Raw genomic sequence first — 16,119 nt, 5'->3', positions numbered from 1 at the left:
ATACGATCACTTTTTCTGCCCCAAACGAATTGAAAGTCCGGTCATTTCCTTAGTTTTACAACCTCGTTAATCCGACTACCCTGTTATTACGACCACATTTTCAAGGCCCGAAAGCGGTCGTATTAACGGTTTGCGTTGAACATAAAATTTTGAGACTGAGCGCATCGATTGAGGCTATGCTCCTCTTACAAAGTTATTTGACAAGTGAATACCCTTTTGCAAACACGGAAGGCTGAAGTCAAAGCGATTGGCTACACTCTGTGCATGATAAGAAACGGAAATCGACGAGCTACAAAAGGAGTCTTGACAGCCAGTTTTTCCTATATTAGAGGTCCGCTTATCATGATAACGATTCGATTTAGCGCCCCCTTTCGAATGTGTTTCTGTTAATAAGCCTCCCTATTACGTAAATTGGTAAGCGCCTTTATTTCAATAAGCCTCCCTATTCTCTTCTTTCCATTACACCAAGAAAGCTTATTATTTATGCAAATGTCACTGAAGCCGTCGACGACGAATAGACTAGTGATTTTCAAAATTCCTGTATATTAACTGAACATTCACATTTTCGCAACTGCTTAAGTTGCGTACTAACTGCGAGGATCTTTCTTCAATTTAACCTTGATCCGCAGTTTAAAATATATGTTTTATATACTCACATTCATTTGTTACAGTTTCTCACATTAAATAAATGTAAATATATGAAACTTATATTTTGAACTGCAGATGAAAGATCAAATAGAAGAAAGATCCTCGCAGTTAGTACGCAACTTAAGCAGTTGCGAAAAGAAAGCCTGAAAAAAATTCAGCTTTGAATGGGATTCGAACACATGACCTCTGCGATGCCGGTGCAGTGCTCTACCAACTGAGCTACTGAGCAACTGTTATTGTTCCTTTTAAAGGTTTGTTTTGCACATTCGGTTGTTTCTCAAAAAAGAAATAAGCGTCCTCCATTGAGGTACCAAAAGTAAATAAGGCCTGGTTATGACGCCGTACTTCACATGAGCCGAATCGAATTCAATGAATTAACTTCACGTGAAGTACGGCGTCTGAATCAATTCAAAACGGCCGATCTAATTCGGATCAGCTCAGCCGGGAATAACGGCTGTGGACCGGCTTAGATTCAGACGCCGTACTTCACATGAGCCGAATCAAATGCATAAATTATTACAAATCTGCAATTTTCTTTAGTCACTGAATATGCTTCAGTGTATTAATTTCGGCTGAATTAAGTTCGGCGTCTGAATCAATTCAGCCGGGATTAATAATTTGGGTCGGTGTAAAATCGAATTTGATTCCGCTCATTTGAAGTACGGCGTCTGAACCGGGCCTAAGCGCCCCGGGCGCTAAATTGAATCATTACACCAGTCTGCAATAATACAGTGACAGGTTGCATGGTATAACTAACCTGAGTTTGTGAGATATGTGGCTGTGATGTGAGCTTTTAAAGAACAAGGAACTGATCCACCGCGAGAATAGAACGACACCTCTGCAGACACGGGTTCACTTCTATCACCTGAAAACAACACAGGGTACAATGCAACATTCTTACATGAACACAAGCGTGCTGCACTGCTGCAATTCATATGGTCACGTTTCCACCTGATTGGTAGACTGCAAAAACGTCGTCTTTTCTATTGAAATTCATGCAGGTACATGTGAATCACCAAAAGGACGAATTGAAACCTCTCTCTTCAGTCTTACTTTCTATCTCCTCACTAGCTCCAGACTTTGTTCGAAAACTGCGCAAGTACGTAGGATGGACTACTGCAAAAAATATGGACTGTTCTGCAGTCTGGCTGGTGGCTGTTTTTTTGTTTTTGTTTGTTTGTTGCTTTTTTTGCACGCTGACATGTTCCTCTTCTTCAGCTATCCCTGAAAACATGACGCAACGCGTTGCTTTTTTTCTACAAAGAGGATTTTCTAATGGGAAACCTCTGAAGGCTATAGACCTTATTCCAAAATGGCTACGATTTTACTTTTGTTTATAATTATTCAAATTAGCCCTTCTTAACTCGTTCTTAAGGTCCAAAAGCAAGAGAATATTTTACCTTGAACGAGGCAAGAAAGGCTAATTTGAATGCAAACAAATAAATATTAAAATGGCAGCCATTTCGGAATAAGATTTATTTAGCAGTCTTTCAAAGATGCTCGAAGTGTGCTCCACAAAAGAAAATAAAAATAAATAAATGGCAATTTCAGTGGCTTCCACAGAGTGGCTCTTTCATCCATTGTTTCCAGGTCGAATTGGAATTTGGAAATGTTGGTTTTTTGAAAAGAGAAAAACCGGAGTAACCAGAGAAAATCCCTCAGAACAGGGACGAGAACCAACACCAAACTCAGCCTACATATGGCGTCAACACTGGGAATCGAACCCAAGCCACATTGGTGGGAGGCGAGTGCTCTCACCACTGCGCCACCCCTGCAAGTGAGAAAGTTACATTCTTATGACAGATTAGTAGTTTGATTCTGGTACTAACTCACCGATTATAGGAAACACTATAGAAGATCTATTGCACATGATAGGTGGGCTGGAGATGATGCTAAGGACGACATTTTCTATTGGACTGGGAGCTTGTGACTTAAGGGTGACCTGAAAAGAGAAAAATACACAACAAGGTTTCAGAGAGACTGTAATGGTAATGGTAATGTAGTTATATACCGCAATATCACATAGTCTCATGGTGGTTTACAATTCTTCTGTGGGGTGAGATCAGACATCAGTATGAAAAGGAGCCACGCCAGTCCATATTTGATTTCACCCAGGCAACCACCCACCCACGCATGAATGCGAAAGACGGATGAAATCAGAGATAGAGATAGACCACCAAGCCGGGCACTATGTCCCCGACTCTTTTTCACAGCATATTAGGAAAAAGGTTGTGAGATGGGACCTGCGGTTTATCGTCCCTATCCGAGAAGACTAGAAAGTCTAACCATTTGCAGATGTCGTTAGGCAGCACTTTCCCCTGAGTGTTGGTCCGGCCGGGGTTTGAACCTGCGACCTCCTGCACGGCAGTCCGGTACTCTACCAACTGAGCTAACCGGTCGGCGGTAACAAATGTAAAAAAAAGTTACAACAAGGTATAGCAGAACACAGATGCCAGCTTACCGTAACTGTGATAGACGGAAATGATTCATCATCGCCATCATCAATTGCACTTTGCTGCAGACACAAAATAAAACATTAGTTTTGCTCTGAACTGAAACAGTTACTAACTGCCATGTATTGGAGGTGCGGTGGTTAGCGCGTCGGACTTTCGATCAACCTGTCAGTGTCGGAAGATCTGACAGTCAGAGTGGTTCAAGGCCAGGTTGGTCTCTTCATTACTGTGTTGTTTCCTTAGGCTAGAAACTTTGCTTCACATTGTCTCTCTTCATCCAGTTGTTCAAAAAACGGATAGCTCTATTCAGTGGATAAATCGCTATCCAACGGAAAAAAATGTACTCCAACCAATACATTTTAGTGTAATTACTCAGGTGATTATAGAGATTCTGTTGATCTGATTGGTCGAGGATTGCGTCATATCCTGCTATAATCACCGCGCGCGAGGTGATTATAGCGGGAGCACTAATTTTCAAAATGGCCGCTTAACGATTTATTGATGTTTCCGAGGAAGAAGTAAATAGGATGAAAGAAAATGCAATTCCGAAAGGTGCTAAAGGTGCAGCTAAGTCCGAGGTGACACTTTTCAAAGGCAATATATAATATTTTGCTAATATTGTAATAAAAAACCCCTTGGAAATTGCATGTTGTTAAAGTAGATGGCTTAAAATGAAGACAACAAATTAACTACGGTAAATGCGCGCAAGATTTTCTTTATTTAACAGAATAATTTCACAAACAAAACGAATTTGAGACAGAATTTGAAAGCATGGAAGTAAACAAGATGAATAAATGTCTCTTTGAGTTTTACGTTTCAGTGAGGAGGAAAGACGACAGTTTTTAAGTCTTATATTAAATCTGAAAACTAGTTTGTTGTCAGTCCGAGCGGCTCTCGACCACCATCTAAAGTCACCGCCTCACAACAAAAAATTTTCATCTGCGACAACCGTGTACTTTTTTAGTGAAGCCAATAAAGGACTTAATTCCTTCCTGAAGCAGCTTATCCCCGAGGGCAATTTAGGAAAGTGCGTTAACCGGCGAAGCCATCATGCTGCATCATGTCAACAAGAAATTGTGCGATAAAGTGCTATCGCTAACACTTGTGATCCTCGAGTTTTACGCCAAACAGCCTGGTCATCTCCATCTATTTTGGCTAACGGATCGGAGAAACCCAACATTCATTCAAAGAAGTCAATGCCTCGTCTCAGTGAAGCGGCAGTTAAAGAATACTGACATTCTGCTTGAGGCCGTGTGCAGTTTATCGATTGAGCGTGTGATTTCGATTGAGCATGTGATCGGCAGACTGCACGTCTCTGTTCATTTACGCGTGACAATTTGAAACAAACAAACAAACAAAATCGACATTTTTCGGACGGTTCTTGTTTTTCTCTGATAATCACCTGAGTAATTATACTAAAACAATTATTCGCCTCAGGCTCAGTAAATATTAGTGAATTCACCAATACTTACTTCGCCTTCGGCGAATAATTGTTAATTATCCGCTGGATAAAGTTGTCTGCTCTTTGAACAACTGGGGCCAGTTGTATAAATGGGTAACAACAATATACTGCTGGACTACATGTAGCATCCCATCCAGGGAGGAGTAGTAATACTCCTAGGTGCTTCATGCAACAGAAATCGGGTTAAGCTCCAGCCATGTGGGCCACTTATGCTTGTAGTGCTCGCACAGTGTAGCTGTGTGTCTGTCAACTGTCCACGCCTTAGATGCAACTGATGGTACCTAAACACAACAAACAATGAATATTGAAACTGGAGATACCTGAACATGTACTTACCGATACTGCGTCTAATCTCGTTGGAACTTGGACAGAAATGAGAAGATCTTCTTTTTGTTGTGCTCGGGGTAAGATTTCTGCAACAAAGATTTGCAAACAGTCATCGCCGAATTAGTGCAAGTACATGCACATGTATGTACATGTACATGACTTGTACCATATCGAAACTTTAATGTTCTCTGCTGGAAACTGAAGGTGTTGAAACGTCAGTACTGTCGGAAGACTACTATCATGATCATTATTCCGACGAGTTCATTAGAGAGATTTGGAATAGCTTTTAGGGCAAAAGGCAAACAGGGGAAAAAAGACAAAACTGGTTTTCTCTTTGCTTTTAATTTGTAGAGAAAGTTGCAAAGTAACGTTTTTTTCCTTTTATTTTTAATCCAGCACAGAGCATACTATTACATGTACATTTGTAGCAGCAACAATACCACAGCATTATTAGATTACTATCAGTACCTTTTACTTTTACATTCAATTACAAACTACCATAGTCTATCAACATTAATTTTTACCAACCTGAACTTATGGTAGATTCCTTGATTTCTTTCTGAAGTTCCTTCATTTCAACATCTGCTTCCTGAAATGTATGACAATAATTATGTTTTACTACTTCTTTGTTCCAGTCAGGCATTTACAACTGTAACAAACAAGTGTTGTCCAGCCAATATTCTCTTTGCATAATTTATGCAAAATTTAGACAACTGTTTACAGTACTTTACAATGCAAATGTGCCAAGTTAACTTAGACCCTTTCATTCTCTGCCACCTTCTCTGGGCTGAAAAGGAGAACCTTTTACAATAATTACTACAGTCGAAGCTCTCGTAAGTGACCTTGGAAAAAGTGGTCATAACTAGAGTTGGCCGCTTACGAGAATGCAATTTCTGAAGCGACCAAAGGCTGAAACAATAGAAGGTTGTCACTTACCAGAGCTTTTAGCATAAAGCTTTCTACCTCAGTCTCAGGGTAACACTCTTGATCCAGTCGTAAATCATCTTGAATTTTAGATTCAAGGTCTTAATCTACGAACATTATTAGGCAGTGCAATATGACTGTGAATGTGATCACAAAGTGTTTACTTTTATGAAAGAGTTGCCGCAAAACGTATCACAATCTTTGAGTGGTCGCTTACCAGAGCTTTAAAACAAAGGAAAAGACCAGTTGGTAATTCCCAAACGTGGTCATGGTCGCTTATGGGAGGGGTTGCTTACGAGAGCTTTTGATTACAGAGTTAAAGTGAAATTCAAACAGGGTTTTGACACAATGGTGGTCGTAATTAGAGCTGGTCGCTTACGAGAGTGGTCTCAAGGAGAGCTTCAACTGTAATTAAACCTTACCCTCTCTCCTTCATGTCCTAATTTAATACAGGTCAAGCAAATTCTACATCCTACTGTTAATTCTTTGACCAAACTACTGACAGTCCTGTAGAAAACTGAAACACTCACATCATAATTGATGTCTCTTGCTTCAGGTGCTGGTGTTACCATCATTGAAGGATCAGTTCCCAGATAAGCACAGTGAAGGTAGCCGGTCTCATCAAGTGTCACTATGACACCTTGTAATTCTCTACATAAATAAAATAATAACAAGAAAGGAAAGATTATTCAATTCTCATGAGTGGAGAGTTGGAAACCCCAGGGGGGATACTCGGGTATAATGACGTATTTTTTTGGGTCTAACATTTTCAACTCTTGTATTTTTTTGGGTTGAAGATTTAACCGTGTATTTTTGGGGGGTCTAAAAAATCTGCGCGTATTTTTTTGGGTTTGAATTTCCGCCAGGCTAATGGTTGCGATATATAAACCACAAAAAAAAAATATTTTGTCATTCTATGTTCCAAAACTAGTCAACCTTGACCACAAAACTTTGTTTCTTTTTCAGCAGAAAGGCAGTATGTATACTGTTCTTAAAATTGCATTTTTAGGGTATAAAAGTCATGTATTTTTTTGGGTCTAAATTTTCCAGTCTTGTATTACTTGGGTTCAAAATATTAGGCTCCGTCGGACCCCCCGTCACGTTTATACCCGAGTACCCCACCTGGGTTGGAAACCCATCTCCAACAAAAAAAAACTGCTATATAGAAAAATGCTGACTACCCTAGTTACCCACCACCCATTGGGGTACAGGGATAGCACAGTGGTGAAAGCACTTGCTTCCCACCAACTTGGCCCTGGTTCGATTCCTGGACTTGATGTTATATGTAGGTTGAGTTTGTTGTTGGTTCTCATTTTTGCTCCAAGAGGTTTTTCTCTGTGTACTCCAGTTTTCCTCTCTCCACAAAAACCAACATTTCCAAATTCCAATTCGATCTGAATCTGAGGGTCACAGGTTTGTCAGTTGTAACAGACTGTTGAGTGTCATGCTCGCTAAAGAAAGCTGATTGATTGATTGATTGATTTATTATTTATTTATTTATCAGGAGATAATTTGAAAAAAGAAAAAGTAATGGAGGGAGTATAAAATTTTACAACAACCAGCCTGAACTGAAAAAAGGTCTCTTTACACTCACAGAATTATCAATTGTTAAAATAAGAGCTATTAATCTTATGGTATTTATTGTAACTGCATACATGTATTGTAGAGTAAAGTATAACATAAGACTCACTGTAAGAGAAAGAAGGAGAATTGAATATTAACCAAAATTTTACAAAAGATTCACTTGTATGATGCAGCTTAAACAATGTTTGACTCACTGGAAGGATGCTACTTTGATAGCAACAGGAATGTGTGGAAGCTGAGCAGCCCATGCTAGGGTTACATCTTGATATATCATCATAGTCTTGGTGAATGTAGCTATGAGAGTATTCACAGTTCCTTCCACCACTAAAATAAAATATGAGGAGACGTTACAGGTGTATGTAATTATGTACATACATTTATTTATCACCACTACTGTTCAGGAGCTAGATTCATGAAGCCTTCCAGAGTAACAGTAAGATGTACCCTAAGTACAATTGAGCCTCCCTCTGCAACCACCTCTTGTAAGCAACCACCTCCCTTAAAGGACCCTAGTCAGCCTCCGCCATTTTCAATGCCATCAAAATTATTGATGTTGCATGGTGAAGTGAAATCTTATAAATCTTATTACTTAACTAAAAGTTGTGTTCCTGAAAGTATGTTTCATTATCTTCAGTAGTTTCACAGTGATTTCGTTCATTTCGACATGCTCTGAATAAAATATAATAGCCAAACTCTAAGTCTTGCATATAAACAAAAACAAAGGTGTGGCTGACTAGGGCCCTTAAAGGTTACCGTATACCTTTAGAGGTTTCTCGCGTCCAAGCAATGTAGAGCGTCCAGTTTAAACTGTAGATACCTAAACCCCTATATCAAATTAAAGTTTATAGAGCTAGCTTATTATAATCAAACTATACCAAGAATTTTGAAATAAAATGAATTTTCGAATTTTTCACAATCCTAAATGCGAGCATCCAAATCACTTTTAGAAAGCTACAAGTCAAAGCGAATTTTGTTTTTCACTAATTTAATTTCCTCCTCAGTTTTTGGACCCATTGTGCTAAAAAAATGTCTGCGTTTTGCCATATACACTTGCAGTGAAAAGCCACAGCAGATTTTCGAAATAGGATTAAAAAAATGTCAAGTGATCGTACAAAAATCGCTCTCGGAAAAAAATATTTCGAAAGAAAACATCCGCAGACATGTGTTTGTTGTTTATATGTTAAACTAGCTACTGTCCAAATTTGAAGGCAAATGCTCTTTACAAGTGAAAAAATTGATTTGAAAAAACAGTGCTAAAAAATTTGACAATTCAATTTACTTCAAAATTCTTGGTATAGTTTAATAGCCCGCTCTATAAGCTTTAATTTGATATACGTGTAGGGGTTTAGGTATCTACAGTTTAGACCGGACGCACTACACCGCTTCAATGGATGCAAGACACCTCTAGAGGTATACGGGAACCTTAAGGGACCACTTGTCTGTGATACCGAATATCTGGTTTTCAGGCAAATCACTAGTCAGCTTGAAAACCTCTCTTAAGTGACCACCGCCCCTAGACCACCATGTTTCCCTGCATTATGGGTGGTCGATTATGAGGGGTTCATCTGTATTGTTTCTTAACAATAGACTACTGTTAGACTAACAATAGGCCATTGTTGAACAATACTCAGCAATAGAATACATCTTAACTTCTTAACTTGGGAGCACTTCTTGTATCTAGCGCATGGCGTTTAGTCAGTAGTAAGAAACTGGTTAATGTCCTCAAGGCATGTGGCATTAAAAAAAGAAATGTCCCTAATAAAAATTTTTTTCAATAGTGGACATCCACGGGACACTGTAGACGTCCGTTTACCATCAATTAAATTTAACTGATGAAATCATGGGTGAGGGGGATGGATTAAAGAATTACATGTGAAACTAAGTCTTACCTGAATTATAAGGAATAAAACAACTTGGATTGTATTCAAACTTTTTCATAAACCTCACTGATCCATTGTCATTAAGACAAAACAGTGAGCGCTCACCTACAACAAGAAAACTCCGTCAGTTAACTGGTTAGTCATTACAATGTAAATGAAAAAATGTACAGTGTATATCAATTAACTGATAATTACCGGTATCTATTATTGATTTCAGGATTGAGCTGAATAGCTGAGTGACCTAATAACCAATAAACTGTCTGGGTAATTCACTGACTCACTGACTGCCTGACCGACTAACTGTCTGGATGATTGACTGATTGACTGACTGACTGACTGACTGACTGACTATTTGACTGGCATGTATGGCTGGCAGGCTGACTGACTGATTGATAGATTGACTGACTGACTGACTGACTGACTGACTGACTGACTGCCTTTCTGTCTGGCTGGCAGACTGACTGACTGACTACTTGACTGTCTATCTGGCTGGCAGGCTGACTGACTGACCGACTACCTTACTGTCTGGCTGGCAGACTGACTGACTGACTACCTTACTGTCTGGCTGGCAGACTGACTGACAGATTGACAACTTGGCCGTCTGGCTGGCACGCTGACAGAATCATGGAAAGATGAAAAGGGAACTGAAGGATGGATGGCATCTGATACTGAAGTTAGAATACACTTTCTTTGAAGTGTTCAAACAAAAATTAAAAAGTAACAGTTCCCAGATGTACACGTTTGTTCATTATCCCTGCTAATCTCTAATACACAGTCTCTAAATTCACTAAGTCAACAAATTTAAAGATTAATCAACTCACCTAAAACAAAAATTGAAAGTGCTGCATTTGAACTGTTGAAAACAACAATGTCAATTGCATGTTCACCTATATTTGAAGACCAGTCCATCTGCAAAAATCAAGAACTAAGGTTACAAAATATTGATTTCTTGGTGTTGATTTTCATTTATCCTCTTTCATTCTTTTTGATGCAGCTAAATGTAATTTAGGCTAAGTTAGACTGGAGTCAATGCTGATCTGCGACATTTGGGTAGTCATGCGTGTTTCAGGTCTCATACGGGGTTTTGCAGGGCTGTGTGCTACAATACAGCTCTGTGAGGACATGCAGCTGCTTTGAGTGTTGAATCTCCTTGTGGCGTGCTTAATTGCTCCCTCTCTCCCCCTCCCGTCTGTTGGTCATGGTAAGTATGTGGGTTGGCAAATATCTCCACTGATTTTTCAGTGTGACGGTGCCTGGGTGGTATCCACTCTAAGGGTTGCAATGGATACCTCATGCTCTGCACGTTGCTCGTATCTCGCCTGGCACCACTTTCTCTTAGGCACCTTCCCCAAGCTCATCTATTGGCGATGAGTTTAATCACAATTTGTGGCTCATTTCATACTGCATTTATTCGATTAACCGCCCTGGGCACTTATTTAATTTTGAGTCCACAAGGGTGGGCGCTTATTATTTCCCAACATTTTAGCAAGCAAGGACATTTTCAGAGAACAACAAAACAAGGGATAACAATAAACAACATAAAAGTTCATTGACTACTGGACGTATCTAAAACCAATTTTGGAATGAGACTGACGCTTAATTCTCTAACTTTACGCTGTGCTAGTACAGAAATGTTTTTTGTTGGGAGGGGGTGTGGTGGGCACTTATTTGAGGGTAGGTGCTTATTAACTTTCTGGGTTTTCAGGGCGAGCGCTTACTCGAGGGGGGTGCTTAACCGAATAAATACAGTATTTAATAATAATATTTGGCAGTTTATCCAGTGCTATCATTTTCTAGAGGATGGCACACATTTACAATGTACATGTACATGTAAGTGGGGTTAATCAAGCAGGGCATCTGCCTCTCTCCTTGAATGAATCTCTTTTATATGCATGCCATAAAGATTTAATTGTGCATGTATTGTATTATTTACTGAAGTTCCCATTATGCAAGGTTGGCTAACAACAGTTTACTGATACATTGTAAATGATATAATTTTGATCCTAGGAGTCATATCATAAGACAGTAAAGTATGACTACATTTTGTAAAGTGTTCACTCCGGGCCCACCAGCCCCCTCTCCTCAATTTACGACTGTGAAAAAAAAAAAAAGACACACAAACAATAGTCACTCCAAAGATGATATACTTATATAAAGTAACATGACCCACAGACCAATGAACAGATACTGGTACATTATACAGCCAATTCTCCTGATAATTACCGTTAGTTTCTTTCCAGACACTTTTTTGTTTCCAATGTCCTCCTTTGTATTAGCATCAGTTGCAACAGCGAGAGTCTGATATCTATTAGGCAAGTACATAACGGAAATATGTTTCAATGGCATTGAACAGCTGTATATTATTTTGCAAACTAAGGTAGAGTCGGGGTGCAAAGACCCACTGTACATGTAGTTTGTCCAGATACCAAGATATCAAGACAAATACATGTAATTTAAATGTTTTATGCAAGACTATCTATGTCTCTTTGAAATTACTCGTTAATAGGCTCCCAAATAGTCAAAGACTATCATAAGTGACTTTTGCCTTCAAATTGAAACAAGCTCAGATCACATTTGGAGTTTTTACCATTTACCAAATAATTGTCAGCAGTCAAAAGAATTTAAATAAATAAATAACAATAATAAATAACCAGCTGAAAATTACAATACTGAAACAAGGGCAGCAAAAGCTGCATGAAATGGGGCTTTAACTACATTCTCTGGAAGAATATTCCATTTCTTAGTATTCTTGGAAAAAAAAGAAAATTTGAAACATCAGTATGTGAGCAAATTGGAGTTTGTAAGCCTCCGTATTAAAATGGCAACTTGGAACTACATGTATTTTTTAAAAAACTATAAACAGTTAAAACATTTAAAATGATATTATTTTAAAGCTATAAAAAAATTATTTTGAAAGAATCCATACTTGTAAGATTCCACAAGCCGTGATGAGCTGACAGTTAGGAAGGAATCATTCTTTGTGACGTAACTCAGCGGTCCAGGCAAAAGAAATCCAGGGAGGAATCTTCCAAAGGCAAAACTCTCTTGTTCAAAGAATGACAACATACCATCCATGGACTGGACACACATGAAATCCTTGTCTGAAGAAGAACGAATTTAAAAACACAGTGTACACTATAAAATAATTTAAGGATGGTGCCTACTTTTGTTACTGTGCATATGTTTTGTGCATCTTGAGATACTCGGTTTCCAAAGGGTGGTGCCTACTTATTAATACAGGGATATTTTTGCGCGGTTTTAAACTATGCAGAGAAACCAGAACTTAGCAAGTGCTCTTAGCATCCAAAAAGAAAACTGGGGATAACCATGCATTTTTCAGAGATAATAAAGCTTCAATTTGGAAAAAAAAATTGCTATACACCTGTACATTGCTTTGTATTTTACTGATTTTTAGTAATATAATATATTGTTGCTTCATTATCTCAAAAAAACGCATGGTTACCTCCAATTTTCGTTTTGGATTTCATGAGCCCTGCTTTCCCTGCATAGTCATAAACCACACAAAAATACTTCCTTATTAGTAGGCAACATCCTTTAAGTGCCTATGAAGCGAAAATTGTCTTTAAGTAGTTATAAAATTTACCCTTTCAAACACGGGATTTCAAAGTTTGAGATTGCTGGGGTAAAAATTGCCGATTTTGTGAGCGCTCAAAGTTAGGCTATTTTGCCCTCAAAAATAGTATTCGAATCTGGCTGGCTGGCGTCCGTAACAAAGAGAGTTGCCAGAATCAATCGTTTACAGACTCGCTAGCCATGTTTTACCCTTTCTACAATCCTTTTTGGCGGCAAGAACAGAATGAGAGTAAACAAACTTTTGGCACCAAAGTGACGTCACAACTTGGAATTCAGCATAAAACTCGACCCAGTCCTCTGACCATTTTTGAGAGCAAAATATCCCAACTTTTAGCCTTCGTTAAATCCGCAATTTTTACCCCAGCGCTCTAAAACTTCCGAATCATATATTTCAAAGTGCAAATTTCATAACTACACAAAAACAATTTTTGCTTCTTCTCCACGTGACTTGATAATTTTCCAATTTAAAACTGAGCATTAGCTGCAAGATATAAAATGTTCCTTACATTGTATATGTACTCAATGTCAAATGATTACTTCTGAAATTTATTGGCAGTAACAGCATCGTAACAGAGGACTTACTTCTGACTCCACCAAAAGGACCGTATGTCATGTTATATGCAGTTCTCTCCAGAATATGTTCATACACCAGATTAAGAGTGTAGTGATTTCCATGTTCCACAGCTCCAGAAATAACTAAAAAGACAACATACAATCATTATAGTATACATGTACATGTACGTTGTGCAGAAAAAAGTCAGCATGGAAAATATCCCATTGCAAGGAAGTTTCTCGTATACAGGGCTGTCATTGCGCTTTTTACAATACATGTAACTGTCAAAATTCCTGCGTGGTGATTGGCTTATAGCTATTGTCTATAAGAGTACAGACAATAAAATGACATCAGATGTAATGTGCATGCTTTCTCAATGAAACTGATAAAGCCAATTCCGCTTGTACTTTTTCCACGTTATTGAAAAAAAGAAAATCAATGGCAGTTTTCTATGGTCCATACTCTTATAGACCATAACAAAATGAGTGACCATAAATTTTCAAAACTTGGCAGTGAAACCACTTGAGTTTGGAAAACATTGTATATTACTGTTTTCTTGAGTCACCTTTATCCCCTTTATTGCAAACTGGGTCTCATTTGTATATGGTTATATTGGGACTCCAACTGTACGTTCCACCTTTGGTCTGTGTGCAAATTTACCTTACATCTGTTGGGCAATAGTGTGCAATACAGAAAACACCGTCCCACATAAAAGAACAAGTGGATTAGGAACCTCCAAGCTTAAATTCATCATTTTAGACTCCTGTTATATGAAGACTTATTCGGGCTGACCTTGAAAAAAGCAGGTTCTTAAAATGTGGGTGTTTACTGTATTTGAGGAGCCCAAGGGTAAGAACTTATTAGCCCAGGTTGTAAAAATGTAGGTACACAACAGCTAAACAGGATCATTGGACTAATCCCTATCAGGAAATTTTAAGTTAATCATTATTTTAAATAAAGTTTAAAGAAAATGACAAAACTTTTAAGTTTGCAAAGCATGTTTCGACAGAGAATTCTGTCATCTTCAGTTACTTAATGTACAAAGTGTTTGAAGTCTCTGTCAAAACATGATTTGCAAACTTAAAACTTTCGTCGTTTTCTTTAAACTTTTGACTTGCCTGCTACTATCCAGACCCTAATTTAAATAAGATTTTGTATAATCTAGTTGATACATGTACACTGTACCTGCTACACTATAAACAGCAAGTTTTCTTGGATGAAGCACAGCTAAGTGGAGTTGATCAACTCCGCTGAAATCAAACAAAAAAATGAATTTATAACTTTTAAGGATGGTTATGCCTCCACTACTTAAGGACAAAACTAGACTTTAAGTCACATGTTTAGTGATAGAGACCCCATTATACATGACTTGAAAAAGTGTCCATATGAAAGTAGCATCTGCATTAAGCAGGTTAATGCTACAGTGGTTACCAATAACATGTGACCAATTGCCTTCAAAATGTGGAGGCGCGGTGGTGTAGTGGTTAGCGCGTCGGACTTTTGATCGGACGGTCGAAGGATCCGAGGGTCGTTGGTTCGAGGCTATGTTGGTCTCTTCATTGCTGTGTTGTTTCCTTAGACAAGAAACTTTGCTCCACATTGTCTCTTTTCACCCATAAATAGATACCGACAACATACTGCTGGGGGTAACCCTGTGATGGACTAGCATCCCATCCACGGGGGAGTAGCAATACTCCTAGTTGCTTGAGTTGCTGCAGAAACCGGGCTAAGCTCCGGCCGTGTGGGCCACTTAGGCTCTTGTGCAACTTTACCTTCTACCTTTAATCGCCTTTAAAAGAGTTGGATGAAGTTGCATTTTGGTAGCTATCGATCAAAGAAAAGCCGTTGAAATGATTTTCAATTCTGACAACAATTCAAGGCAACACAACCAAGAAATTAATTGATGGTTTTATCCACTACACTAGCTAAAAGATGGCTAAATTTATCAAAGTTAATTTCTAAGCCAGTTTATCTAAAAGAAAGGGCATTGTTTAGAGGATATCATATTTTTCAAGGAAAAAAATTAAACAGGTATATTGATAATTTGTATAATTAGCGATGCGATGAGTTACATGTAACAAATTATCCTTTGCAGTGAAAGTTAAAATTTTTAATTCAAAAATACCTAAATTCTTTTTGTCTCCCCAGTACCTTTATAAGAACAGCATGGTGACAAGATAGGAGAGTTTGTTCTTTAATATTAGGGGTTAAAGGGTTCTTGCAATGCCACTGCAAGATACATTGTTGACAGAATTGAACGTACAGTGCAACCCCGCTTTACAGACACTCGTTACATAGACAGTTTTCTTGGTCCTTCACGATAGAGTTTCCTGAAAATTAACCCGCTTAATAAGGACACTCTGTAATATGGACACTTTTTTCTGGTTCCAAAGGTGTCCGTAATAACGGGGTTTGACTGTACATGTACATGTGAGACCCCTTCTTCAAAACTTCTCTCTGTAAGCTGCAGGAACAGTAGACTGATCTACTTTTTGGTACATTGTGGAGTACATTGCAATGGGTAACAAGTTTTCTACAACTTGCAATACAATACTCTCATAAGTATTGCAAGTTGCAAGTTGCGGAAAACTTAAGGACGGTGCCTACTAATACCGAAGTATTTTTTGTGTTTATGACTATGCGGGAAAAGTAGATCTCAGCAAGGCCTATTGGAATCCAAAAAGAAAATTGGGG

General features: G+C 38.5%; 1 protein-coding gene across 2 annotated transcripts in view; it reads right to left on the bottom strand.

The window, feature by feature from the left end:
- Positions 1 to 16,119, bottom strand: part of LOC146453752 (protein PTHB1-like) — a 29,612-nt gene that overhangs the window by 11,924 nt on the left and 1,569 nt on the right. For both annotated transcript variants that reach the window (XR_014859436.1, XM_085096275.1), the window contains exons 3-15: positions 14,611 to 14,675; positions 13,455 to 13,568; positions 12,205 to 12,379; positions 11,502 to 11,583; positions 10,100 to 10,187; positions 9,288 to 9,383; positions 7,593 to 7,722; positions 6,345 to 6,465; positions 5,419 to 5,479; positions 4,900 to 4,976; positions 3,110 to 3,163; positions 2,482 to 2,590; positions 1,406 to 1,513 (exon numbers count right to left, since the gene is read on the bottom strand). Coding sequence is in view for 1 of the 2 variants with exons in the window: in XM_085096275.1 (XP_084952401.1) it covers positions 1,406 to 1,513; positions 2,482 to 2,590; positions 3,110 to 3,163; positions 4,900 to 4,976; positions 5,419 to 5,479; positions 6,345 to 6,465; positions 7,593 to 7,722; positions 9,288 to 9,383; positions 10,100 to 10,187; positions 11,502 to 11,583; positions 12,205 to 12,379; positions 13,455 to 13,568; positions 14,611 to 14,675 (1,280 nt within the window). In the remaining variant the exon portion in view is untranslated. The remainder of the gene's footprint in view (positions 1 to 1,405; positions 1,514 to 2,481; positions 2,591 to 3,109; positions 3,164 to 4,899; positions 4,977 to 5,418; positions 5,480 to 6,344; positions 6,466 to 7,592; positions 7,723 to 9,287; positions 9,384 to 10,099; positions 10,188 to 11,501; positions 11,584 to 12,204; positions 12,380 to 13,454; positions 13,569 to 14,610; positions 14,676 to 16,119) is intronic.

This window comes from Pavona decussata, unplaced genomic scaffold, assembly GCF_977016875.1.
Source record: "Pavona decussata unplaced genomic scaffold, jaPavDecu1.1 SCAFFOLD_324, whole genome shotgun sequence".
NCBI lineage: Eukaryota > Metazoa > Cnidaria > Anthozoa > Scleractinia > Agariciidae > Pavona > Pavona decussata.
This window is presented reverse-complemented; position numbering and strand designations above follow the sequence as displayed.